This window comes from Penicillium coprophilum, assembly GCF_028826855.1.
Source record: "Penicillium coprophilum strain IBT 35676 chromosome Unknown utg000005l_segment0_segment0, whole genome shotgun sequence".
NCBI lineage: Eukaryota > Fungi > Ascomycota > Eurotiomycetes > Eurotiales > Aspergillaceae > Penicillium > Penicillium coprophilum.
Genome location: NW_026622724.1, coordinates 1,206,925 through 1,232,149, shown reverse-complemented (window position 1 = coordinate 1,232,149; position 25,225 = coordinate 1,206,925). Strand labels below are relative to the sequence as shown.

Below are 25,225 nucleotides of genomic sequence, written 5' to 3'. Positions count from 1 at the left end.
TTGTATACTCCGTCTATTTATTAAAGGGTGGATGTGTCTTTCAACATTGACATCAGCCCATCAACTTGCCTTCCTCCCCGACGTCAATCACCGCTACAAACAACCATCTCTATAGACAAATCTCTACAAACAACATGGTTCGAAACGGAACTCCCCTTCCTGCCAAGCTGGCTGGCCCTCCTCTCAGCGACCGCGAGGCTATCATCGACGCCTGTTATCGCGCTTTCGCCTCCATTGACCATGCCAGCGAGGAGCTTCTCGAGTCCAGCGCGACGCCCGACATTTACACCGATATCGCCTTCAAGGCGTGCAACGGCTACGAAGAGCTGAAGAACAAAGTGTGGACTCATGTTGCCGATAACGTTGACACCGTCCACTATCTGTCCAACGTCCGTGTCAGCGTCGACACCGAAACCACTGCTCGGGTCACCTTCAACGCTCAGGCAGTGCACTGCATCTTGGGCAAGGGCTATGAGCCAGATTCAACCAAGTTCGTTACCGGTGCATTCTACGCCTGCGATGCTGTCAAGGTGGAGGACCTTTGGAAGCTGAAGACGATGATATCGACCCACGTTTGGTCTACTGGCGATCGTTCCATCATGAAGCCTCCGAGCAGTGAATAGATAGTATTAGATAGTAGTTATGGTACCTGAAAGTTTCAAAGTGTTAACTTGATTTCACCAAAGTTTCAATATCTCCCAATTTGTAGGGTTGTGCTTTGATGATTGAGTAAGAGTTTTCTTGAGAATGTCTGGCTTGGGTTGTAGAGGCACCTACAATCAGGAGAAAATCTATCAAGTTCACGTGGATAAGATTAAAATTTACACAAAATCGATTCAAAATTAACTGATCAAAGTATCTACAGTGATTTTTGGTGACTCCTCGCCAACGCACGCAGTTCCGGCTGAAGAGGCGCGAGCACATCATAAGTTACCACATTCCCCCAGTTCTCCTCGAGCTTCTGCTTCATCCGCTGTGGATCACGGCCTGTAGGTCCGTACCTCCAGTGGTACATCTGGCCCATCTGACGCGAGTGGTGGTGAATCCACCGGCCTCGCTCTAATCTTGCTCCATTGTACGTCTGGAGCGCCTCTTCCAACGCCCCCTTCAGCTCCTCACCGGCAAGGGCCTTCTTCTGGACCGACTCCAGGAGTGTGCAGATAACAAGGGCGTCCTCAACGCCGGTGCAGGCCCCCACCCCCATGTACGGGGTACTGGCGTGTGCAGCGTCTCCGACGAGACAGGCTCGACCGCGGGCATATGTCGAGGGGGGGTTATCTTCCAGATCAAAGATTCCCCACTTGACAACCTTTTCGGGATAAAGTTTCCAGATATCAGCAACCTGCGGGCTGAAACCCTCGAACACCTTTGCAATCTCGCTGCGGTCCACTTGGACCGTCATCCTATCGGGGTCAGGAAACTCCGAGTCCTCGTAAGCGAAAACAGCGATGTTGAGAAGAGTCATGGACATGACGGGATAGCAGAGTAGGTCCGCATTTGGCCCCAGATGATTGCAGGCGTTCAGCGCAACCTTCTGGCCGAGGGCTTTGATGCCCACATCGATGGGGACCATGGTGCGGTATGTGACGGTGTGGCTGAAGCCCGCCCGGCTCTCATCCCCTAGCATGACTTTCCGGGTGGCTGAATGGATGCCATCACAGCCGAGCAAAACATCAGCTTGAGCGGTGCTGCCGTCGTCAAAGTGGAGAATAACTTTGTCGTTGACCTCGTCGTAGCCTGCCAGCTGCTTCCCAAAGACCGTCATATCTTCAGGCAGCATGGCCGCCATCCCCTTGAGGAACTGTGAGCGCACGCAGCCCCAGAAGCTGAGGTTGTTGGTGGGTGTTCGGAAGAGCAGTGACTTAGTCTCATCTTCAGCTTCCTCGTTTGTCCGAGGGTGGAAGCCGTCCCAGTAGGCGTTGCTTGTGGTGGAGTCGGATTTGCCGCTCATGCTACCCAGGAGCTCGACAAGAGCCGGGTCAATCATCCCCATCCACTCTCGCGCTGCGCCGGTGAATGCGAACCCGGCACTAACCTCGTGCCAGGTGGAAGCTCGCTCGTAGAGGGTTGCGTTAATGCCCCGGCGACGCAGGCCGACTGCCGTCATGACACCAATGATGCCGCCGCCGACCACGGCCACTTGAAGAGGGGGTGCAATGCTTCCCATGTTTGTAGTAATAACGAGTTCAATGTATGAAGTGGATGTAGTTGAGGATAATGGAAATGGCGTATTGGATAAATCTATATATATCGAGTCTGTGTCTATGGTATGATCTGTCAGACTGAGTCCGGACTTTGGATTCCCCTTCTCAGATGTAATTCTATGCTCCTCCACGCGGAGGCTTATATGCACCTTCGGATCAATTCAAACCCCATGAACGATATGCAACGGAGTACGGAGTAGGGATTGACACGCATCAAGGTGGATCAGTGCAGTTTCCACGTGTTTGACAGGCTTGTCACCATATCGTCTGCCTTGGACGTTCCGCCCCGAACTCGCATGCTCAGCGACCCGCATTGATGGGTTAAGGCCGATGATAAGCTTGTTGGGGGCTGAGTTCGCTGATATTATGTCCCGGATCGAGTGTCAGCTTCCCTCCGCGCGAAAGATATTGCGTCGATAGCGCTCTAAATATCTACACGCTATTTATAACGAGTAATAAACTCGACATTTTCTCTACAGCCAACTACATATCATTTATTTCTTTCTTTCCTTAAGACTAGTATAGCGGGTCTTAAACTCCCAACATTAATCAATATGAAGCCATCATCAAATACTCGTCAACCAACAAGCTTCATCTTTGGAGGACACATCGGCCCACAGACCAAGAACTCACTGGAAAAAGAAGTCCGGAAGATCGCCAACGGCCCAAATGGAGGGTGGATACTCGAAGCCCTGGTCGACATGCCGCGGTACTGGGAGGCCGTGACGGAGAAAATTCCCGAAATCGCCAGCACGATGCAGGGCCCTCGCTTACTGGCCGACCTCGCATCGTGGTTTAAGATCGGTTCTGACTCGGTCGACTCAATCGCCTCAGACGCAGAGCTCCCAGACCTTTGGCTCGGGATTCTGATGGTTGCTATCCAACTGGATCAGTATTGGCGTTATCTAGAGAGTCGACTCGCTGACAGAGCTGTGGACGACCTACAAGCAGAGTTAATCAAGGAGGACAAGGTTGAGGCGGTTGGGTTCTGTGCTGGCATGATCGCCGCCGTCGCCATTGCCAGCTCCCACACTCGACAAGAATTCATGAAGTACGGCACCGTGGCCTTACGCATCGCAGCCCTGATGGCAGTTCTTGTAGGTGCCACCGAGGAGTGGACCAAAGCGATGGGCAAAGGCAGATCGGTTTCGTTGGCCACAGCCTGGAGAACCCGCAAGCAGGGCGATGATATGGCGCGCATCGTCTCAAAGCTGTCTCCTGATGCCTATATATCTGTTATCCTCGACGACTCCCGAGCTACGATAACAGTATCAGAGCGCCTCACACCCAAGCTGGCTCGGCAGCTCCGAGCAGCTGGAGTCACGGCAATCCAGCTCGCATTCAAGGGGCAGCTTCACTCCCCGACCGCAGAGCGCGAACGACTCACCGAAGCCGTGATCGAAATCTGCCACTCAATGTCCGAGCTGCAGTATCCAGATGCTGCCCAGCTCGCACTGCCAATCAACCAAGTCTCCGATCAAGATACAGGCTTGGTTGGAATGGTCCTGCGATCTATGCTGGTGAAGCAGCTGAACTGGACCAACACCACTTCGAAGCTGGGACTGGACAAGGAGGAACTCTCACGCGTTGAATTTGGATTTGACAGACCCCTCCCTCCCCCGGTGGTGCGTGCCTTCGGTGCTAAGCTTGACTATAAGGAGGTCGATGTACCCAAGCACCAACAGCCTGAAAAGGGCAACCAACCTCTTCCCGATACTGAACTTGTGCAAGTCGCAGAGGCGCCGGTTCTAGAAGCAGACGAAAATGCAATTGCAGTGGTAGGAATGTCGCTAAAGGTTGCAGGAGCCAACGACCTGGAAGAATTCCAGCAGATGCTCAAAACTGGACAGTCGCAGCACCAACTCATTACCGACGACCGGATAACGCCCAACATGATGTTTCGCGAGAAGGACCCCAACCGGAAATGGTATGGAAACTTTTTGCGGGACCCCGATGCTTTTGACCACAAGTTCTTCAAGAAGAGCCCGCGCGAATCGATGGCGATAGACCCCCAGGGCCGGCTTTCCCTCGAGGCCGCCTATCAAGCTCTGGAACAGTCCGGATATTTCAACGAGCTGGCTATGTCAAGTGCTTCTGAGCAGGAGAGGAAGAAGCATGTTGGGGTGTACGTCGGGCTTTGCTCCTACGAGTACGATTCCAACGTTCACTGCCATCCACCCAGCGCCTTCACGACGACGGGCGAGCTCCGAAGTTTCATTCCCGGCCGGGTCTCGCATTACTTTGGATGGACGGGTCCATCGTTGACCTTTGATACCGCTTGCTCTTCGTCCACTGTAGCCCTCCACAATGCCTGCAGAGACTTGCTGTCCGGGGAAGTCCCAGCAGCGCTGTGTGGCGGTGTGAATGTCTTGACGAGCCTGCAATGGACGCAGAACTTGGCTGCTGGTAGCTTCATCAGCCCGACCGGCCAATGTAAGCCCTTTGACTCAGCTGCAGATGGGTATTGTCGAGGCGACGGAATTGCCTACGTCTACCTGAAGAAGCTTTCAACCGCCATAGCCGATGGCAATACTGTGCTGGGGACCATTCGCTCTACAGGCGTCAACCAGAACCTCAACACCACACCGCTCTTTGTTCCCAATGTATCGTCTCTATCTACGCTCTTCAACGAGGTGATTCGCAAGGCACGCGTTGACCCACGCGACATCTCTTTGGTCGAATGCCACGGCACTGGCACCCCTGTCGGGGATCCTGCTGAATGGCAAAGCATCCGGAATGCCGTGGCCGGTCCTCGACGTGACACGGTTCTGCCTATTGGGTCAGCAAAGGGGCATGTTGGTCATACTGAAGGTGCATCAGGCCTAGTTTCTCTGATCAAGGTGCTGCTGATGATGCGAGGCAACTTTATCCCCCCACAAGCCAGTTTCAACACCATGAGCCCCGGTATCCACGCACAGCCCTCGGACAACATGGAGGTAGTCACGGCCTTGCGGTCGTGGCCTGGAGCCCGGAAGGTGGCTCTTCTCAATAACTACGGGGCTTGTGGATCCAATTCAAGCGCGATCATCGCTCACTCGGCGCAAAAACCTGTCAATGCCCCTTTGTCCAGTGGACAACGACTCCCCTTCTGGATCTCCGGCCTCGATGCCCGTAGCATTGCAGCTTACAGCACCTCATTGGCTGCATACCTCCAGTCACAGGACCAAGCGGCAAGCCTCGCCGACGTATCGTTCAATATGAAATGGCAATCAAACCCCAGTCTGTCTCAAGGACTGATCTTTGGCTGCAGCTCCTTGGACGAGCTCCAGGCCAAGCTTGCTCAGGCAGCCACGGCTACCAAGGATACAGCCACCAGTGTTGGCATTGCGCCCGTAAAGCCTGAGCGACCCGTCATTCTTTGCTTTGGAGGTCAGGTCTCAACATTCATCGGACTGGATCGCGCAGTATATGAAGGGGCAGCAGTGTTTAGGCATTATCTGGATACCTGCAATGCCGCTATCACATCTCACGGTTTAGAAAGTATCTATCCCGAGATCTTCTCTAGCGAGCCATATCAGGATACTGTCAAGCTACAGACTTCCCTGTTTGCGGCACAGTATGCCTCGGCCAAGACCTGGATGGATTGTGGGATTGCTGACAAGGTGGTCTCTTTGGTGGGCCACAGCTTTGGAGAGATCACAGCCCTCTGTGTTGCAGGCGTGCTGAGCCTAGAGGACACGGTCAAGTTGATCGCCGGTCGAGCTAGACTGGTGCAGACCGCTTGGGGGGCTGACTCTGGTTCCATGATGGCCATTGAAGCCGACGAGGCTATAGTGCAAGGTCTACTTCAGGAATCCAACGCGAAATCCGACGGAACCGCGAGCATCGCCTGCTACAACGGCCCTCGCAGCTTCACTGTGGCTGGATCAACCAAGGCCATTGACGCATTTGCCGCCACGCTGACAGGAAAGGAGGTCAAGAGTAAGCGTCTCAACGTCACCAATGCCTTCCACTCAGCCTTGGTAGACAGCATTGTTGACCGTCTTGGGGAGGTTGGGAAGGGAGCTACCTTCCATAATGCCGTCATCCCGATAGAACGAGCCACTAAGAATGGAGGTGACTCTCCGTTGGACTGGACCTTCGTAGGCTCCCATATGCGCCAGCCGGTTTTCTTCAACCACGCTGTACAGCGACTTGCAGAGAAGCATCCCGAGGCCATCTTCCTCGAAGCTGGCTCCAATTCAACCATCACCGTTATGGCATCGCGGGCCCTCTCCAACCCTCAGTCCACGCAACACTTCCAGTCCATCTCTATCACCAACACAAACAAGGGCATCGACAAGCTCACCGATGCGACGGTCGACCTCTGGAAACAGGGTCTACGAGTCTCCTTCTGGGCCCACCACCGTCTCCAGAAAGACGAGTACGCGCAGCTCCTCCTGCCGCCTTACCAGTTCGAAAAGTCACGGCACTGGCTCGAGCTCCAGTCACCAATCGAGCAAGCCCTGAAGATTGCTCAAGTTCAGGATCTGTCCAAGACTCAACAGGAGCACGTCAACCCCAAGTCTCTTGACATGTGGACCTTCTTGGGTTTCCAGGAGCACAAGAAGAAGGCCAAGCTGGCTCGTTTCCGCATCAACACATCCTCAGACAAGTATCAGCGTCTCTTTGCCACCCACTTCATTGCGAAGACAGCGCCTATTGCTCCGGCCACGCTCGAGATTGACATGGCAATTGAGACCCTTTTCAGTCTCAATCCGGAATGGAGACGCAGTGGCTTCTCGCCAATTATCCGCGACATGCTCAGTCACTCGCCTATGTGCGCCGACTCGACGCGGGAATACTTCCTGGACCTACAGGCACTCAATGCAGCTGAAACAGAGTGGCAATGGACCATTCATAGCACGGGGACTTCTTCCGCCAACGACAAGCATGCTGAGGGCCGTATTGCTATGTACTCACCATCCGACCCGGCCGCTCTCCAGGAATTTGGACGCTGGGAGCGCGTTGTCACATACGCCCAGTGTCAGGCCGTTCTGGCATTAGGCCCACACGATGAGGGTGTGGAGGCCCTCCAAGGGCGCAACTTGTACCGAGCCTTTGAGGAGGTCGTTGAGTTCGGGTCCGTATACCGCGGCGTGAAGTACATCGTGGGCCAGGATAAAGGGGAGAGTGCGGGCATCGTCCATAAGCAACACACCGGCGATACCTGGCTTGACGTCCCAAAGGCAGACTGCTACGGCCAAATTGCAGGCATGTACGTCAATCTGCTGACAGACATCCCCGCCAGCGACATGTTCGTTGCAACTGGCCTCGAGCTGGTAATGCGCTCGCCGAAAGCCCAGACTGTGACAGATGGCCGTGGGACTGGTCCAAATGTCTGGCATGTTCTCGCTCGCCACGCACGTCAAGGCGAAAAGGCTTACGTGACCGATGTCTTTGTCTTTGATGCCTCGACGGGTGACCTGGCAGAGGTCATCCTGGGCCTGCAATATGTCCGCGTCCCCAAAGCCACAATGAGCAAGATCCTGGCACGAGTGACGACAGACAAGTCGTTTGTGAGAAGCACCGCCACAGTCTCTCTGCCATTGTCTGACAGAACTGAGTCGCTTGATGGGCTCATCACTACTACTGCCTCCAAGCCGGCACATTCCGAAATAGTCAAGGCAAACGCCAAGAAGACGAAGGCAAAGTCTGCTGGTGGCGCACGCAATATTGCACAGGAAGTGTGCAATGTAGTTGCCAACGTTTCCGGCATCGACGCCAGCGAACTGAGCCTTGACAGCGAGATGGCCGACTTGGGTATTGATTCCTTGATGGCCATGGAAGTGGCGCGCGAGATGGAGAACACTTTCCATTGCACCCTCAACAGCACCGAAACAATGGTCGCCACCAGTATTCGCGACTTTGCTGCCTGTGTGTCGAATGCTTTGGCAAAGTCTGGAGGTCAAGACGGTGACTCGACGAGCACCGAGAGCGATACTGTGCTTTCAGACTCGGAGGAGGGTGAGGACACCGACTCTGACATCTCAGTTCCGGATGACACCTCGGAAATTACCAACAAGAGTCACGATCCGGTGAGTGATCCACTCATCCCAGCGATACAAAATGTTGATCGTGGCGATGTAGCAGCCCGTGAGGCAGAAGCCCTCCGTCTAGTCGAAGCCTACACAGCAGGCTGGGCGTCGCCGGCACTTGAAGACGCTAACAACTGCACCATCACCACTAGCTCTGGGTCTGGGGCCGTAGTGATTGTGACAGGTGCATCCGGTAGCCTGGGATCGCACATTGTTCAAGCCCTTGCCGAGCGCCCCGATGTGGCAAGGGTTGTCTGCATCAACCGCGCCGCCAAGGACAAGTCCCCCGACAGCCGACAAGAAGAGGCCCTATCTTCCAGAGGCATCACACTGTCGCCGGCTGCCCATAAAAAGCTGCAGGTATATGGGACTGATACCTCAAAGACCCAGCTCGGTCTCTCAAGTCAGGAGTACAACTGGCTGGTCCAGCACGGAACCCATATCATCCACAACGCATGGCCCATGAGCGCTACACGGCCGCTCAAAGCTTTTGAACCCCAACTTCAGGTCATGCGGAATCTGTTGGATCTGGCACGCGACATGGCCATCGGAGATGAGCCGCGCAGAATCGGATTCCAGTTTATCTCTTCGATCGGCGTGACAGGATTCTCAAATGAGTCGCTCGTTCTCGAGCAGCCCATGGCAATGGCCGCGACGATTCCCAGCGGCTACAATGAGGCCAAGTGGTCGTGCGAACATATGTTGACCGACACGCTACGCCGCTACCCGCAGCTTTTCCAGGCAATGGTGGCCCGGCCCGGCCAGATTTCTGGTTCGACGACAAGTGGCTTCTGGAATCCTGTCGAGCACTTTGCTTTTATTGTGAAGAGTGCTCATGCACTGAAAGCGTTGCCTGATCTGCAGGGCGTGCTGCATTGGCTCCCGGTTGACAAATCCGCCAACGCTATGGTGGATCTGCTCAATATTGGCAGCGGCGAAGACTCAGGGGAGGTCTATGCGGTCTACCACGTCGATAACCCTGTTGCCCAGTCATGGAAGGAGATGGTGACAGTTCTGGCGGCAGCTCTAGATATCCCATCCCACGGCATCGTTCCTTTCAAGGAGTGGATCCAGCGAGTTCGTCAGTCGTCTCTGCCACCAGCGGAGAACCCGGCGTCCATGGGGCTGGGATTTTTTGAGACTCATTTCGAACGCATGGCTTGCGGTGGGATTGTACTGGATACGCAGCATTCAAAGGAGCACTCGAAAACCATGGCCGCGCAAGGGCCAGTGAGTGCTGAGGTGGTCCAGTTATATGTCTCGTCTTGGAAGACGATGGGATTTCTTCATTAGAAGTTTACTTGTGATTATATGTAAAGCAATGTTTATTATAGATTGTCAATAGTATCGAGTCATTTCCAGTTCTCAAAGTATATGGCAAGATTCAAAAGCATATGACTGCTCTATCTATACAAGCGAAAAATGTTCAAGATCATATACAAATATACCAGTCGTCCCTCAGAGTACAAGAATGCGGTTTGACCTCTAACGTATATATTTTTCTTGGTAGCTGGCTGGGCAGATTCTGATTACATCGTATAGTATTACATAGACTATAATATATCCGCAAGAGTGACCGACTTCTCATCTGTGTAGATATTTTGCGGATATCCATGGATCTATACTAAGATATCAAAGCAAAGTATTTCAATATTTTTGAAATATTGAATCCCACAACTTTGAAAGGAAACTCCAGAAGAAAATGATATCTTCAATACTGTATACTTTCTCAAGATGATTAGCCATATGCATATTCCTTCAACAGTCTGGGTATAAGCTGATATCTAAGCCTATGGATATGCCGCAGTCTAGTGATAAGCATCGTGAACAGTTGTCCCTAGCAAAGCATTCTCGTCCTATCGTCCAACTGCCCAATCGCCTAATCGCCCAAATACTCTGAGTCATGACAAGCATTATGAGCCGAGGGGATCCTCGGCCAGTGTTGGTCGATAAGGCGGACTATCATAACTCCAGCTGGTCTTCATGGAATAACCCACCTCCGAAGAGAGGATATCAGACCTAAAAGCAGGGCTGCCCATGGGCCTGAAGATCAGCAGCAAGCCATTTCCTAGTACTGCATTTCCACAACATGAACAACGCAGTAACGATGGACCTCCCACGCATCCTCTGCCTCCACGGCGGAGGTACCAACGCTGTGATCTTCCGGATGCAGTGCCGCGTGCTCGAAAAGCGCCTTGGTCGTTCTTTTCGTCTCGTCTATGCACAGGCTCCATTCACCAGTACAGAACCCGGGCCAGATGTAACGTCAGTCTACAGAAACTACGGGCCTTTCAGGCTCTGGTTCTGTGATCACAACATGTCTAAAGTCCTGACATCCCGGGATGTTGCTACAGCGATTGATGCCAGTCTTGCACTCGCCATGGCTGCCGACGACGCCAAGGGGGCCACGGGCGACTGGGTTGGCCTGTTGGGTTTTAGCCAGGGCGCAAAGGCGGCAGCGAGCATCCTTTACCGGCAACAAATGTGTGGAATGACCAACTTCCGGTTCGCAATTCTCTTTGCCGGCCGGGGGCCTTTGGTGTGGCTCATGCCTGACCTCCCCCAGCCGCAAGGTCTGGTCGACGCCGCTACACCGTTCACGCACACCTTGTCTCCCTGGCACACTATGAGCTCTGACGAGCACATGTTGCGACTGCCTACAGTGCATGTCCATGGGGTAAATGACCCTGGCCTGGAGCATCACAGAGACCTGCTGCGGGATTACTGCGACCCGCTGCAGGCCACACTCTTGGAGTGGGCGGGCGATCATCGCATGCCGATCAAGAGCAGAGACGTCGAGGCAGTGGCTCAACAGATTCTCCAAGTTTCAAGAGAGACAGAGACTCCGTCCGTAATGATGGCTGGGAAAGGGCTCTATGGAAAACCGGTCGAGAATGGCTTCTCGCTACAGACTTTGAGCATGTACATTTAAAATTGTTATGGGTGGCGTTAAAGGGGTTCATGGGACGATACCACAATATATTCTATACCACGACGTATACTGCATGTCGGAGGGAATTTTCACACGATCCGTTGTAAAGGGCTGGTCCCCAAACACGGCCATACTTCCATTGACCAAGTGATTTTGTCCTATGCAGATGCATGTCAGACTGCGGAACAACATTAATCTGCGTATCTTTGTTGAAACAGGGGGTAAGATATCTCTCGTACTATCTTAACACCACTAAGCCCGCGGAAATAATGTTGCAGCGGACTTTCTATGGGGGCGAAAACACAAGCTGGGGCCGAAAACATCCACACTTGCTTCACGCTTATCAAGGCCACGGCACCCCATCACCGAACAAGAATAATTTAAATCACAATGTACCGCTCATTAAATACCCTTTCAACTACTTTCTGGCGTACAACAAGGAATCTAAGCCCAAGACACTTCTCAAGTTTCACCTACTTTCGCTCTCCCAACATGTCCACCATCACCACCGATCAGTGGCTCGAGGCCGCCGCCTCCCGTCGGAGTGTCCGTGCCTTGGGAGGAACCTCCAAGGTTTCAGATGAACGAGTTCATGAGATTGTTGCCAACGTCCTTTCCTTTGCTCCCTCGTCTTACAACACTCAGCCCGTACGCATCTCGCTTGCTTTTGGGAAGAAGCACGAGGAGCTTTGGAGCATTATTCTCAAGGAGGCTGAGCCGGTTCTCAACTCAATTAATCCAGGACTCTGGCAGCGATTGGGCCCTATGTTTGAAGGCCATAAAGCTGCATATGGATCCGTAGGTTACCACTTCGTCCTTTGTCACTACCATCTAACATGTGCAGGTACTCTTCTGGGAGCGCGGGGAGTCGACAAAAGAGGCTGCCGAGACGCACAAAGCAACCGGACATATGTTTGGCGAATGGGCAGAGCACACTCAGGGTATCTACCAGATCCTTGTCTGGACTGCCTTGGAACTGGAGGGCGTTGGAGCCAATTTGCAGCACATGAACTCCATTCCACCTGTCGAGGCTGCCATCAAGAAATTCGCAGGGGTCCCTGAGGACTACAAGCTCAAGGCCCACTTGAACTATGGCGATGAGCAGGGTCCTCGTCCCGAGAATCCGCCGAAACTGCCAATTTCCGAGACACTCACGATTCTATGATCAGATTTAAATATAACTGCGGGAAGGCCTCATGACGTTATCGTGCAGGGTTACTAGGTAGATAGCAATAGACTTGATTTTGCTACGGTCTCCAATATCTGACTCTTTAGGACATATAGGGCACAGTACGGAGTAGGGTTAGTGGATTTGACAAGCCTTTGCTAGTCAACCTCTCGCTTTGCCATTAGGTAAATGCGTTGCTTAGCTTGAGTCACTTGGTATAGATCGTGTTACCTTTTTTTTATTTTTGATTTGTATTTTTTTTTACTATTCCAATTTCCAATCCGATGCCCATTTCCACTGGAATCCCATTCGGATTTTCCTTAGCCCGTCTCTCTACTTGGTCTCTTGAACTTCGTCTTTTATCTTGTACGTTGTCTCCCTTTTCGAACAACACCTTACTACAAGAACAACCCCGCCAACGACCCTTAGAGCCTTGGGATAAATTACCGGTCATTATGCGCTTTTTCTGGTGATGATGATGAGTTCGACTCCATTGATGGAGCCCTGCTGTGGCCCCACAGTGGATTTCCGAGATCTTTGAACAAGTGGGATGCAATTCATACGAGGCGTACGGAGTATTTTTGACGCGGCGGATTTGGCTGTGTACGCACCAACGGCCCGTCTGATATGATTGGCTTTTCGCCAGCAGTTCAAGCTCTCCTGATCGCTCACGTCTTACTGTAAGGGCGATCATTGGTGTGTGACATGAGCCCCTGAAGGACTACGCTGCTGTGAATAGACCATCCAGGCCTTCAATGATGGAAGCTTTCTGACCCGACATTCTTGCCCAAGCTGAATGTGGGCCCCACTCCAGCTCTGGGTTGATTCCCAGCAGGGCCCAGAAATAGGTCCGACCCCCGAGCCCATTTAGGAAGTTCAACTGACGCCTTGCCATCGCTGTATTGTGACACTTTTGCTAAGTTGATAGATTTTAGATTGAATTTCCGTAATTCCAATAGCTAAATAAGTATACAATTCTGCAAATAAAGCCCAGGCGGTGGAGGTTGGGATATCGCAGAAATGTTGATTTCAATGTCGATATATATATTTTGGTCTGTTTAGCAACAGGGTCACAGTCTGGTTGAACATTCATCATTTGTGAATTTTCTACAGTGTAAAAGGCGCGTTTCCTCGCGCTTTGAAACGCGATTAATACATTTGATCACTCAATTTTTATCATTCTATCAAAATAATAAAATATCACCCCAAGATCAAAGCGAGAAACGGGGTCTAGACAGAGTAATCAGAGAAAAGTCACGTTTTCAGAACATTTGTATTGTTCGGTACTTTGGCCCTGAACCCGGCCCATTAGTGGGTTGGGCTTGAGGCTTGGTGGGATTTGCGGCGGTCCATCATTGATGGTTTGCGTTTGGGTGAAAAAAAGCAAATAAAGACATGTACTTTTTACACATTGCGTACTAGGCTAGATCTAGTTGATTGAAGTTAACATGAACTTTGTTATATTTTGTCACCGGGATTCGGATTCGAACAAGGAAACGATTTCAAATTCTAAAAATGTACATATCTATGAAGCCATGCGCTCCGCACGGCTCTGCAGCGCCTTAACCATATTAATTCCAACCTGGGTGGCATCGTCCAACTTCTCCTCCGGCAAGCCCAACAGCTCGTTCTGTGCCTTGTCAGAGTGGTTGCCAGCATCCTCCGGGAAGAACGCGCGCGAGTAGAGCAGCTTAGCAAATCCAGCCATGTTGCCGGTCTTGACCAACCCCAGACCATCTGCGTATCGCTTGTGGACATCCTCATGGGTGATGGTCCAGTCGGCGTCTGATGTGCCAGTCACGCGCTTGACGCTCTCAAACATGTCGTTCTGGCTGACGACAAAGCTCTTAAGGTAGACGGGCTTGTTGAGCCAGCTCGAGAATGTCAGGCTCTTATCGTTCTCGTCATCCGGAAGGACCTTAAGGCTGAGCACAGTCGCAACAGCGCGCCCGACCTGGGCCAGAGTGGAGACTGAAGTCTTGGTGTTGCCATCGTCGTAGATGGTCAATTCTTTCTTATCAAAGTCGAAGCCGAAGCGTGCCGACCCGCCCGCCAAGCTGTAATCGTACCAGAACCCACAGCACACGGTGACCCACTGCATACCCAGTCTCTCGATCTCGTCTCGGGCGGCCTGGGCCACGGGTCCGAGCATAACATCCTGACCGAACTTGACGTGTTCAATATCGCCGGCGTATCCGTTGGGCATAATGTAGGGGACTCCCGCCTTGGCGGCCGCCTGGACGAGCTTGCTGTGTGTATCGCGGGGCGCAGTGGGGGCGACAGTAATAATGAAAAACTGCTGGCCCTTCAGGGCCTCGACAATTGAGGCCTCATCATTGTAATCGATGTGGGCGACAACGACGCCCTCGGGGAGCTTGTTGGAGCTATCTTTGCGCGAGAGGGCAGTGACGGTGTGTTTTCCGGTCTTCAGGAGGGCTTCAGCGAGAACAGAGCCAACAGTACCTCCGGCCTAAAAAAAATTCGTTAATTTCATCATGTATTGTAATTGGGAAGAGGGGAGGTACGTACACCGACAATGGCGACTTTCTCAATGGCATTGGTGAAGCCAGCGGGCTGATCCTTAGCGTACGACATTTTGCTTGAGTGATGTGTCCGAAATGATCTGGATTGAATTGAATGAAACTCAAGTGCCGCTGAATCATTTATTTATATTAAATCTGACTTGTGATCTCCGCCGCAGCAGCCGCACTGCACCCTGAAACTCCGCAGTGGCCGCGCTCAACATTGTAACTCCGCAATCGCCGCACCATGTCCACCCCGAGCGGCGTTAAGTTGTATGAAAGAGACACCCGGAGAATCATCCCACTCAATTTTCTAAGTATCAGGCGAGTTTAATAAAATGAATTAGAGTACGGAGTAGACAGATTTGACTCGAGCACAGCCTCATGATCATACTCCGTTCGCAAACATCCCTACCTTTTCTACGAGTCTACTAGGATTCGCTCCTCAGGCCTGTGATCGTCAACAGACATCATTTCACAGTGAAAATGTCCACTGAACAACTGTCACAAGCGCTACCTAGCGAGCCTGAAGCTTCAAGCGAAGACCGCGAGCACCGTGAAGTCCCTGAAGTCCCTGCAGTCCATGAAGACCATGAAGTCTGTGAAGACCGTCGGTCCATTGAAGATGATTCCAAAGTCGAACGTCCCAAGTCCCTCCCCAGGGGGGTCCTCTTTGTCGCCATCATCTGTTCCTCACAGCTTCTCACTCAAGCTGCTCTTGCTCTCAGCATCGTCCCTCAACACATCATCGGACGCTCTTTTGGCATCGATAACCAGCCTGGCAAGTTGAGCTGGTTCACCTCTGGATACTCTCTCACCGTCGGCACCTTCATCCTCATCGCAGGCCGCTTCGGCGATATCTTCGGACACAAGCCGTTCTTCGTGGCCGGCTATGTCTGGTTTGCCATATGGTCTTGTCTTGCCGGTGTTGCTGCGTATAGCGGCCCCAGCTTCTTCATCTTCTGCCGTACCATGCAGGGAATTGGCCCGGCTTTCCTACTCCCCAACGCCATTGCTATAGTCAGTCGCTGCTATGACCCGGGCCTTCGTCAAAACATGATTTTCTGCCTGTTCGGGGCCACTGCTCCTGGCGGCTTTTTGCTTGGTGCCGTATTCTCCAGCCTGCTTTCTCAGAAGCTATGGTGGCCTTGGTCATATTGGGTCCTGTGCTTCACGTGTCTCTTGATGGCTGTCGTAGGTTTCTTCGCGATCCCTGCGACCCCAGCCCCGAGAAGCCCCGAGTCTGAAAACTCCAGTGTCTGGCAGCGCATCGATGTCGGGGGCTCCATCACCGGTGTAGCCGCCCTCGTCCTTTTCAACTTTGCCTGGAATCAAGGCCCTGTGGTCGGCTGGACGACACCATATACCTACTTCATCATGATCATCGGCATCCTCGTCTTCGTCATTTTCGTCCTGGTCGAGAAGAGAGCAACCCACCCGCTGATCCCCTTCGGCGTCCTGCGCATCGATTCCCTCTTCACCCTGGCCTGCATCAGCGCCGGCTGGTCCAGCTTCGGTATTTTTGTCTTCTATACGCTGAACCTCCTCGAGGTCCTCAGGGAGCGAACGCCCCTTCTCACATCTGCACAGATGACCCCCATCGCCATAAGCGGGCTCGTTGCTGCGGGCGCCACGGGCCTTCTTCTCAACAACTTCCGCGCCTCAACAGTCATGCTGATCTCCATGACCTTCTTCCTCATCGGCGGTATCATCTTCGCGACGATGCCTGTAGACCAGATCTACTGGGCTCAGACGTTCGTGGGGATCATTGTCCTTCCATGGGGCATGGATTCCTCGTTTCCTGCTGCCACAATCATTCTGAGTCGAGCTATGCCGCGCCAGCATCAGGGTCTGGCTGCGTCGCTGGTAACCACGTTTGTCAACTATTCCATCTCTATTGGGCTTGGCTTTGCCGGTACTGTCGAGAGCCATGTCAATGGTCAAGGGAAGAATGTCCTGCAGGGCTACCGAGGGGCGTTTTACATGGGTGTTGGGCTCGCCGGGCTAGGTGTAGTTGTTGCCTTGCTTTTCTGTTTTGCGGAACGCTTTCAAGGCAAGAAAGAAAAGGCCCAAGAAGAAAAGACGGATTCGCAGCAAGCGTTAGTTTGAATTTCGTCCATACAATAATATTTAATTATTTTCCTTGGACTGTGAGTTCTGCTGTTTGAGTTACATCTGATTGTTAGGAAGCATCGATGGATATGGCTCCACGAGCTGGTCCCACTGGGGTCTCCCTTGTACCGGTAGATTTCCATTCCGCCCGGTCTGGGAATGATACCCAGAGCAAACATTGCTCTGCAGATTGATGTAGGTATGACCCAGAGCATGTCTTGAAAAAGACGTAGAAAACATTCCACTTGTCAGTATTGTCTGTCGAGTAGTCCGCACTAGGTTCTTGGATCTTCACCATCTATTCTCACCCAGGCATAAATTGACCCGTCAAACAAGAGGCTAATATGTGACATTGACGATTGCACCGATGTCAGATTGATGATGCGATGGGAAGGGAACAGCCCAAAGTCCACGACGCAGTGTCGCGCTTTGCGGGGTTGATGTCGTGACATGAGTGACAGTACATCGCGCAATCACAAACGCAAAGCTGCGCCCATTAAAAGGATCTTTAACATCTGCCATCCACTTTGGCAGTTATCTGCATAATATGTCGGCTGTTCAGACTATTACGGTGCCTACCCAGCCCGACATTCAGTATCATCCTGAGTATGAAAAGTACAAGGAGCGTACTCGTCGTCGAAAGGAGACCGAAACCCTGCAGTCTACTGTTCCGGCAGGGTTTCCGGAGAAATTGACATCGCCGCTGGTCTGGGAAGGAAAAGAGGTTGAGGAGCGGGATGACTGGATTTATCAGCTGAACAAGGATCAGCTGGATGAAATCGACGCTGCGTTGAAGAGCTTCAAAGGTGGGTTGATGATGACTGTAATATCAACCTCGGAAGACACTATTGCTGACCTAACAGCTCTCGGTCTTTCCCTGGGCCATATCAACCAGTCGACGTTCCCTCTGCCTACCCTTCGGCCTGCTCTGCGCGATATCTCCAAGGAGATCCACACCGGTCGAGGATTTGCCGTTCTCCGAGGTCTGCGCATCGACGACTACTCCCGAGAAGATAATGTCATCATCTACGCCGGGGTATCTTCCCACATTGGAAATATTCGAGGACGTCAGCAAGAGGGTCGATTGGCAGATGGCACTTCGCCCGTATTATCCCATATCAAAGACCTCACCCGTAAGGTCGACAATGGTCTTATCACTGCGCCTTCAAACACGGCGGATAAGCAAGTTTTCCACACCGACGCTGGCGATATCATCTCACTCCTTTGTCTGAACCGAGCTGCGGAGGGTGGAGAAAGCTATCTTGCTAGCAGTTGGCATGTGTATAACATTCTGGCCAAGGAGAGACCCGATCTCATTCACACTTTGTCTCAGGATTGGCCACTGGACGGGTAAGAATTACCTAAAGGACCAGCAAGCGCATTTCAAAACTCACATTATTGTTCAGCTTCGGTAACCCGGTCAGACCCTACAGTCTCCGCCCGCTTCTATACCACCAACCCGCCACTGCTACCACCCCTGAGAGGGTTGTAATTCAGTACGCAAGACGATACTTCACTGGATTCATGGCTCAGCCCCGATCGAAGGATATTCCCCCTATCACGGAAGCGCAAGCCGAGGCACTCGACACTTTGCATTTCTTGGCAGAAGAGCATCGCGCCACTCTGGATTTCCAGAAAGGCGATGTGCAATATGTGAATAACCTGAGTATTTTCCATGCGCGGAATTGGTTCAGAGACGAGCCTGGTCAAGAGTATGTTTCTTTTTCTTTCGCGTGCTTCCGCTTTTGAATATACTGACGGTATGGTTGTGTTAGGCGTCATTTGTTGAGACTCTGGCTGCGGGACCCTGAAAATGCATGGGAAACGCCCGAGAAACTTCAGGATCGCTGGGATATAGTCTACGATGATCTCCCAGAGGATAAGCAGACGTTCCCATTGGATCCGGCTCTGCGCAAGAATGTGGGCGCGTAAGATGTGCCTAGCATGATAACATGATAAGGTCATATTTAGTCAATTGTTAGCAATTGAAATCAATATTCGGCTATATTTATATCTATATCGGTTATTCCAATGAGCTGTCCATCTTCGGGGCAGTCTCCTGCGCGGCAACATGCGGTACTATTCCGGGGCAGTGTTCCGTCATAAATAGGATCGGCTTGACTGGCCAATATTAAACATTCCAACAGTTTAAGGCCCAAAATGCAATTTCAATATACCGCTCTTGGACTAGTTACATATACACAATATCGAGACCTCGATCTAGATCTCTCTAGGCTGATAGGTTTGCGAGCGCATAGCCTCTCACCTCTCATATACTCAATATAGACTCGAAAGCCTCAATAACAAGCCCCGATTTAGGCAGGCCGTGCATCCTTGGCGTCGCTGGAGCGGAATCACATACCGACAGCGATCGAAGAATGCGGAACGGAATCAACAAAATGCTTTGCGGGGCCCCGGATTTTCCCCATCCAACGCAATATAGCGGCTTGTATAAATTTCTTTAAAAACAGCTTATCCCGCTAGGCCTTTGGATCATTTTAGTTGCCATTTGTATTTGGCATACTTGAAATATCCACAATGGACTCCGAAAAAGTCCACCATGAAATGGTCGAGGATGTCAAGTCCACGGTTTCTATGCCAGAGATAGATCCAGCGGCGGAAAAACGACTACTGCGGAAACTCGACCTCCATGTCGTTCCCATACTTATGTTTCTGTTCCTGCTCGCCTTCCTTGATCGTATTAATATCGGTAACGCGCGACTTCAAGGTCTTGAAGGCGACTTGGATATGACGGGACATGATTATAATATCGCCCTATTCATCTTTTTCATTCCTTATATCCTTTTTGAAGTTCCTAGCAATCTTTTCTTGAAAAAGGTATCACCTTCGTGGTGGTTGAGTGGGATCATGTTTTGTTGGGGTATGTTTCAACCGATTTCAGTGGAGGCATTAGGACTGACTGTGTTGTTCTTAGGGGTCGTTACAACATGCCAAGGTGTAGTAAAGAGTTTTGGGGGTCTCGTTGCATGTCGATTCTTGCTGGGCGTTTTTGAAGCTGGATTGATGCCAGGTTGGATAACCTCGATCCCGTAATAACACAACTGCTAATGGGAAGCAGGCTGCATCTACTTGATTGCTATGTACTATAAACGCCACGAGTTGCAATGGCGATTCAATATTTTCTTCAGCGCTAGTATTCTAGCTGGTGCAGTCAGTGGAGTATGTATTGCCTGCATGAGTAAAAAGTTGTCTCTATACTAAACTGTTCCTAGCTTCTTGCCTACGGAATAGCCAAGATGGATGGTATCGGAGGATACAGCGGCTGGCGCTGGATTTTCATCATCGAAGGTCTACTAACAGTAATAACCGGAATTGCTGCCAAATTTCTGGTTGTCGATTGGCCCGAAACGGCTTCTTTCCTGAATGATGAAGAGCGCACTTTACTTATTCGACGTCTATCGGAGGACCGCGGTGAAGCACAAATGAATCGCTTCGACAGGCCGGCAATCAAGCGCACATTCTCAGATGTCAAAATCTATATTGGGTAAGCGTTTGTCTCCTTCCTCCACTCCACCCTTTCCCCACTGACAACGAGGTTCCTTTAGTGCTGTGATGTACTTTGGAATTGTGAATACAGGCTATGCAACCGCCTTCTTCACCCCGACCATCCTCCGACAACTCGGCTGGACCTCCGTCCGCGCCCAAGTGATGAGTATCCCAATCTACATCGTTGCAACAGTAATCGCACTAGCTACAGCCTTTGCCAGCGACCGACTCCGCCATCGATTCGGCTTCACCTTGGCAGGATGTCTCATCGCCACTGTTGGATATGTGATCCTCATCTGTCAGGAGTCGGTGCCAGTCGGTGTCCGATACTTTGCCCTATACGCGATCACGGGCGGGGGATACATGGCGCAGCCGATCTTGTTGGGCTGGCTGAGTAATAACATGGCTGGGCACTACAAGCAATCTATTGCCTCAGCTATGCAGATCGGGTTTGGTAATTGTGGCGGTCTAGTCGCTAGCAATGTTTTCTTTGACTCGGAAGCGCCGACTTATGCAACTGGATTCGGTGTGAGTCTAGGGATGATATGGATTGGTGGTGTGGCGTGTATGATCTTCTTTGGTTATGTATACCGTGAAAATCGGCTGCGCGATCAGGGGAAAAGGGATCATCGGTACCATTGGCCTAAAGAGGAGCTGGAGAATGCTGGTGATGATCATCCTAGTTTCCGGTTTACTTATTAAAGATGAAGCGGGATCTGTAAAGAGCTATATACAAACATAGATGTGAACGTCACATACTTTAGCAAACTTAGTCCAATGGATTATCTTTTCAATTTCCTTCGAAAGAACATTGCTGGATCGATATGATATTGGCCAGTTGATGCCAAGACCGGCATGTGCGGTATGACGTAGTGATATTTTGGCCACTGCAGACTGTAGAAGATGCACTGCAGATGGTCGAAAACTCTGAGATTCCGGTGAGCCCCAGGGATCTGCTATGCCAATAAGCGTCGATCACCCATGGAAAATAAATTGGGGGAAGTAAAGCGAGTGGTCAAAAACGATGATCCAATGAGACTATGACAGGGCACGACCCCCATGGGTCCGCGGAGTTAAGATAGTACTCTGGTGCTCTACTTAAGAGAAATCCCTCTCCACTCAATCTCAAATCTCAAATGCGAACACCCAAACTCCACACAATGTCGCGACCACTGTCAAAACAAATGCAACCCGAGACTGAAGATCGGAGACCCGATCCATTCGGTCCACCTCAAGTTCCACGCTCTGGTGGCATCCAACGACTTCGAAACACACTCTCCAAACTCTCGCCATCTACCTTTGCAGAAAAAGAACTCCTCCGAAACAAGAGCCAGTACAAACCCTTGACTCAGAGAAACGTCGACACGTTGGTCACCGAACAAGAATGCAACGAAGCCTACAGACCTAATCTCAATTCGCCCGAGATTCAAGTCACGGAATGGTTGCGACAGGTTTCATGAAAGGACCCATTTGCACCAACCCATAGGTTGTATGGGAAGTACGAGCACCAGTACGAGTACGAGGATGTGAATGTCAATGCGACAGAGTTCCACTAGGCCTTTTCTCGAAGTATTCTCGACTTCTCTTCCCCCACGGTCTGCGCCCGGCCCAATATGGAGAACGCCAAAGCTGGTCAATGCTGGCCAATACTGGCACGAAGGACTTTTGCTGGGGCGAGAGACGGGTGATTTGATTTGTTCCATAGCACGCCCTGCGGTTGTGCTTGGCGTCAACGTCATGATTTGCTGGGATCCCGAGAGTGTGATCCGCTTTTTTTTGGAATTTGGAATGTACATCGTGCATGAGATAATGTCTAATTGGTTCTAAGAGTGTTTTAAGCCCGTGGATATAGGTAGGAAATGTGGAGGTTTACCCGATCATTCTTGATTATATCTCTGACTTGTAACTCCTTGTCTAAGTATATACTACATACTACATATTCCCAAAGATGCTATTCTATACATCCATCTATCAATCCATCTATACCATTTATACCCTCTATACATACACGCCAAATTTGTAAAAATAGAAAGACCGCCGAGTCCGAGTGGATATAAGCGGGGTAACTCTAGCGACAGGTCGGCCTTTGATTTTTTATATCGAAAGACATCCTCTACGTTGGGAATGTCACATCAAGATGTCCAAAAAAGTAGCAATAATCGGTCAGTCAAGAGACCCCATGATCACAAGTCGATACCTATTAACATCACAACAGGTGCCGGCCCCTCAGGCCTAGTCACAGCCAAAACCCTTCTTCATAATTTTCCCGGGACATTCTCGCCAATCATCTTCGACAGTCAAAACAACGTCGGAGGTCTGTGGTCAAGTCATCATGCTCCCCGGGAGGAGAGGCCCGTAACACTAGACCCTCGAATGCGGACCAACCTCAGCCGCTTCACAGTAGCCTTTTCAGATCTTGCCTGGGAGTCTGTAATACCTGACGATCCTCCGATTTTCCCTCAGGCGACCCAGGTTGGAGAGTACTTGGCCTGTTATGCAGAGCAGTATGTTCCAACACATGTGCTTAGGCTTGGGTGTAGAGTAATACGGACTATACGGAAGGTTGAGGATGGTAATGTGAAGTGGAATGTCCAGTGGGTTCAGGAGAGGTATGTTGGAACTTCCTCGTGTATCGCTGTACGCAAGCTGTACATTGACTCATATTTATATACAGCGCGGAGGAATCTCACTCGGAATCTGGGTTATTAGACGATGCAGTGCTGTCGGAAGAGTTCGACCTGATCGTCATCGCCTCTGGATTCTTTGCCCAGCAGTATATTCCAAATATACCAGGTATAAAGCAATTCCAAGGTCAGATCATTCACAGCTCTTCACTCCATTCCGAGCGAGCGCAGCTTCCTTTTGACAACACAAATGCGAACGGGCAGGTCGTCGTCATAGGCGGCAGCATGTCAGGCGTTGAAGCCGCGTCTGCTGTAGCTCTCCACCAATCCTCATCTGCACTTTCTTCAAACCAGATCCCACATACCCAAGAGACAAAATTGCATCATATACATTCAAGACCCTTCTGGGCTCTACCAACTTATCTCCCCCACGACTCTCCCGATGGGGCTCCATTGTTTTTACCATTGGACTTGGCCATGTATGACCTGGGCCGCCGCCCACCAGGTCCAATAAAATATTCTTTGGGCCCGATCCCAGAAGAAAGAGCAGTCCAAACGAACAGTTACTTCCACTCCTTGCTCGGCAATGACTACGAGAAATACGCGCACATGCATTCACCACTTGGCCCCGAACGATTCAGGATCCAGCCCCCATGGGTCGCGATAGGCAATGACTACGCCGAGTTCGTCAGAAGTGGAGCGATTCAAACATCGATGGGACGGGTGTCTTGTATCAATTCTGATCCGATTACTAAAAAAAGTTCTGTCCAATACGAAGGGCCCGACGGGGTCACCAATACGATAGAAAATGTCACGACGATCATTATGGCCACTGGGTTCACTCCATACAAGTCCCTGTCCTTGTTACCAGACGAAGTGTTGACAGCTCTCGAATATTCCAACACGGATCCCTTCACACCGTTGATTCTCGACAAGGGAGGCACGGTCCGCTCTGAAATTCCCGACATCGGATTCGTCGGGTTCTACCGCGGCCCGTACTGGGGTGTGATGGAGATGCAAGCGCGGTACCTTGGGAAATTATGGAGTGGGAAGGACAGCGGTACGATCTGCGAAACAGACGAGCAAAAGCAAAGTCTTCGCAGGCTCAGGTCGGCACACCCGGATCTAGACCGTGGTCAATTCCCCATGTCCGACTATGTCGGATTAATGGAGTCATTTGCCAAGGATCTGGAGATTACTCGGTCGGGATTGCAAGCAGGCGATAGCAGGTCTGGTCCTGCCGTTCCGGCGAGATATCTTCACGGCGGTATCCCAACGTCATTCGCAGAGAGCGAGGCGAAGAGGACACTAGGTGCTTTGCGCGACGCTTTGATCCCTATTCACGAGGTAGCACAAAAGGCCGCAGCATCGGCGATATTTCGGGCTCTGCATGGGACTTGGACGTTCTCCAAGCAAGCAGCAGATGCTAAAGGCGAAATATATGGGACTCTAGCTTTTTACCCGCGGTACCCAACTAGCCCGGCATACGAAAGGGAGTATGTCTGTGTGGAGACATATGTGGACTCGGGCGGGCGGGAACAGCCTATGCAAGCCAATACCCGCTTCATGCGCTTGGGGGAAGATGGATTTGATATTGCCACTTCACGAATCGAGATCTGGTCACCGGGCTTAGCCGATAAGCTGTCAGCTGGTCAGCTTACCCAGGCTTGGGAGTTGACGTCTCTCAGTCGAGAGGAAAAGTATGGGGAGACTATTCCTGGCGAGACTGTGATATTCGCTACGAGTGTTGATTCGCTTTCTGGGGTCGAGTATTTGTATACTTTTCATTTTGAGGGGGTTTCTATCTTGTCTTGGGAATGTGCAGAAGATTCTTTCGAAGATCAGATGGGTGTAAAACGCAAAGGGAGTTTCTATTCCTACGTAAGAGACTGATGGATTTGAAATTCCATTTGAGTCCACGGCTGCGTACAAGAGCTTTCAACGGATAAGAGATTAGGATGATCGACAGCACACCATAGTGGATCAAATTTGGAGCTTGAATAGCGTTATCAAATCTTTAATTGCAAGATTAGATGTGATATATTGGCTGGAAGAGAATATACTGGCTGGAAGTGAAGCTCTGAGGGAACAGAAGTCCACCGGGAGGTTCTAGACCCAATGTAATCGTCACCTACCAAA

The 25,225-nt window shown here is 51.2% G+C and overlaps 11 protein-coding genes across 11 annotated transcripts; 9 read left to right on the top strand and 2 right to left on the bottom strand.

Moving 5' to 3' along the window:
- Window positions 1-134: 134 nt before the first annotated feature.
- On the top strand, window positions 135-623 carry N7500_008061 (nuclear transport factor 2 family protein; the record flags this gene model as incomplete). Its single annotated transcript, XM_056679205.1, has 1 exon — window positions 135-623. The coding sequence occupies one exon, from the start codon at window positions 135-137 to the stop codon at window positions 621-623; it is 489 nt and encodes a 162-aa protein (XP_056529577.1).
- Window positions 624-859: 236 nt separating this feature from the next.
- Window positions 860-2,167, bottom strand: N7500_008060 (FAD-dependent oxidoreductase; the record flags this gene model as incomplete). Its single annotated transcript, XM_056679204.1, has 1 exon — window positions 860-2,167. The coding sequence occupies one exon, from the start codon at window positions 2,165-2,167 to the stop codon at window positions 860-862; it is 1,308 nt and encodes a 435-aa protein (XP_056529576.1).
- A 591-nt stretch (window positions 2,168-2,758) lies between these two features.
- N7500_008059 (putative polyketide synthase) lies at window positions 2,759-9,514 on the top strand (the record flags this gene model as incomplete). Its single annotated transcript, XM_056679203.1, has 1 exon — window positions 2,759-9,514. The coding sequence occupies one exon, from the start codon at window positions 2,759-2,761 to the stop codon at window positions 9,512-9,514; it is 6,756 nt and encodes a 2,251-aa protein (XP_056529575.1).
- A 796-nt stretch (window positions 9,515-10,310) lies between these two features.
- Window positions 10,311-11,153, top strand: N7500_008058 (uncharacterized protein; the record flags this gene model as incomplete). The annotated part of the gene is made up of 1 exon (XM_056679202.1): window positions 10,311-11,153. The coding sequence occupies one exon, from the start codon at window positions 10,311-10,313 to the stop codon at window positions 11,151-11,153; it is 843 nt and encodes a 280-aa protein (XP_056529574.1).
- A 492-nt stretch (window positions 11,154-11,645) lies between these two features.
- N7500_008057 (nitroreductase family protein) lies at window positions 11,646-12,318 on the top strand (the record flags this gene model as incomplete). Its single annotated transcript, XM_056679201.1, has 2 exons — window positions 11,646-11,951; window positions 11,998-12,318. 2 exons carry the CDS (start codon window positions 11,646-11,648, stop codon window positions 12,316-12,318), a joined length of 627 nt encoding a protein of 208 aa, XP_056529573.1.
- A 1,528-nt stretch (window positions 12,319-13,846) lies between these two features.
- On the bottom strand, window positions 13,847-14,916 carry N7500_008056 (aromatic alcohol reductase; the record flags this gene model as incomplete). Its single annotated transcript, XM_056679200.1, has 2 exons — window positions 13,847-14,791; window positions 14,851-14,916. 2 exons carry the CDS (start codon window positions 14,914-14,916, stop codon window positions 13,847-13,849), a joined length of 1,011 nt encoding a protein of 336 aa, XP_056529572.1.
- Window positions 14,917-15,329: 413 nt separating this feature from the next.
- On the top strand, window positions 15,330-16,952 carry N7500_008055 (MFS transporter; the record flags this gene model as incomplete). The annotated part of the gene is made up of 1 exon (XM_056679199.1): window positions 15,330-16,952. The coding sequence occupies one exon, from the start codon at window positions 15,330-15,332 to the stop codon at window positions 16,950-16,952; it is 1,623 nt and encodes a 540-aa protein (XP_056529571.1).
- A 550-nt stretch (window positions 16,953-17,502) lies between these two features.
- On the top strand, window positions 17,503-18,887 carry N7500_008054 (TauD/TfdA family dioxygenase; the record flags this gene model as incomplete). Its single annotated transcript, XM_056679198.1, has 4 exons — window positions 17,503-17,761; window positions 17,819-18,305; window positions 18,362-18,667; window positions 18,731-18,887. The coding sequence occupies 4 exons, from the start codon at window positions 17,503-17,505 to the stop codon at window positions 18,885-18,887; spliced, it is 1,209 nt and encodes a 402-aa protein (XP_056529570.1).
- Window positions 18,888-19,457: 570 nt separating this feature from the next.
- Window positions 19,458-21,164, top strand: N7500_008053 (allantoate permease family MFS transporter; the record flags this gene model as incomplete). Its single annotated transcript, XM_056679197.1, has 5 exons — window positions 19,458-19,836; window positions 19,891-19,986; window positions 20,035-20,135; window positions 20,189-20,460; window positions 20,522-21,164. 5 exons carry the CDS (start codon window positions 19,458-19,460, stop codon window positions 21,162-21,164), a joined length of 1,491 nt encoding a protein of 496 aa, XP_056529569.1.
- Window positions 21,165-21,622: 458 nt separating this feature from the next.
- Window positions 21,623-21,922, top strand: N7500_008052 (uncharacterized protein; the record flags this gene model as incomplete). Its single annotated transcript, XM_056679196.1, has 1 exon — window positions 21,623-21,922. The coding sequence occupies one exon, from the start codon at window positions 21,623-21,625 to the stop codon at window positions 21,920-21,922; it is 300 nt and encodes a 99-aa protein (XP_056529568.1).
- Window positions 21,923-22,599: 677 nt separating this feature from the next.
- Window positions 22,600-24,979, top strand: N7500_008051 (uncharacterized protein; the record flags this gene model as incomplete). Its single annotated transcript, XM_056679195.1, has 3 exons — window positions 22,600-22,624; window positions 22,678-23,071; window positions 23,137-24,979. 3 exons carry the CDS (start codon window positions 22,600-22,602, stop codon window positions 24,977-24,979), a joined length of 2,262 nt encoding a protein of 753 aa, XP_056529567.1.
- Between the last annotated feature and the right edge of the window lie 246 nt (window positions 24,980-25,225).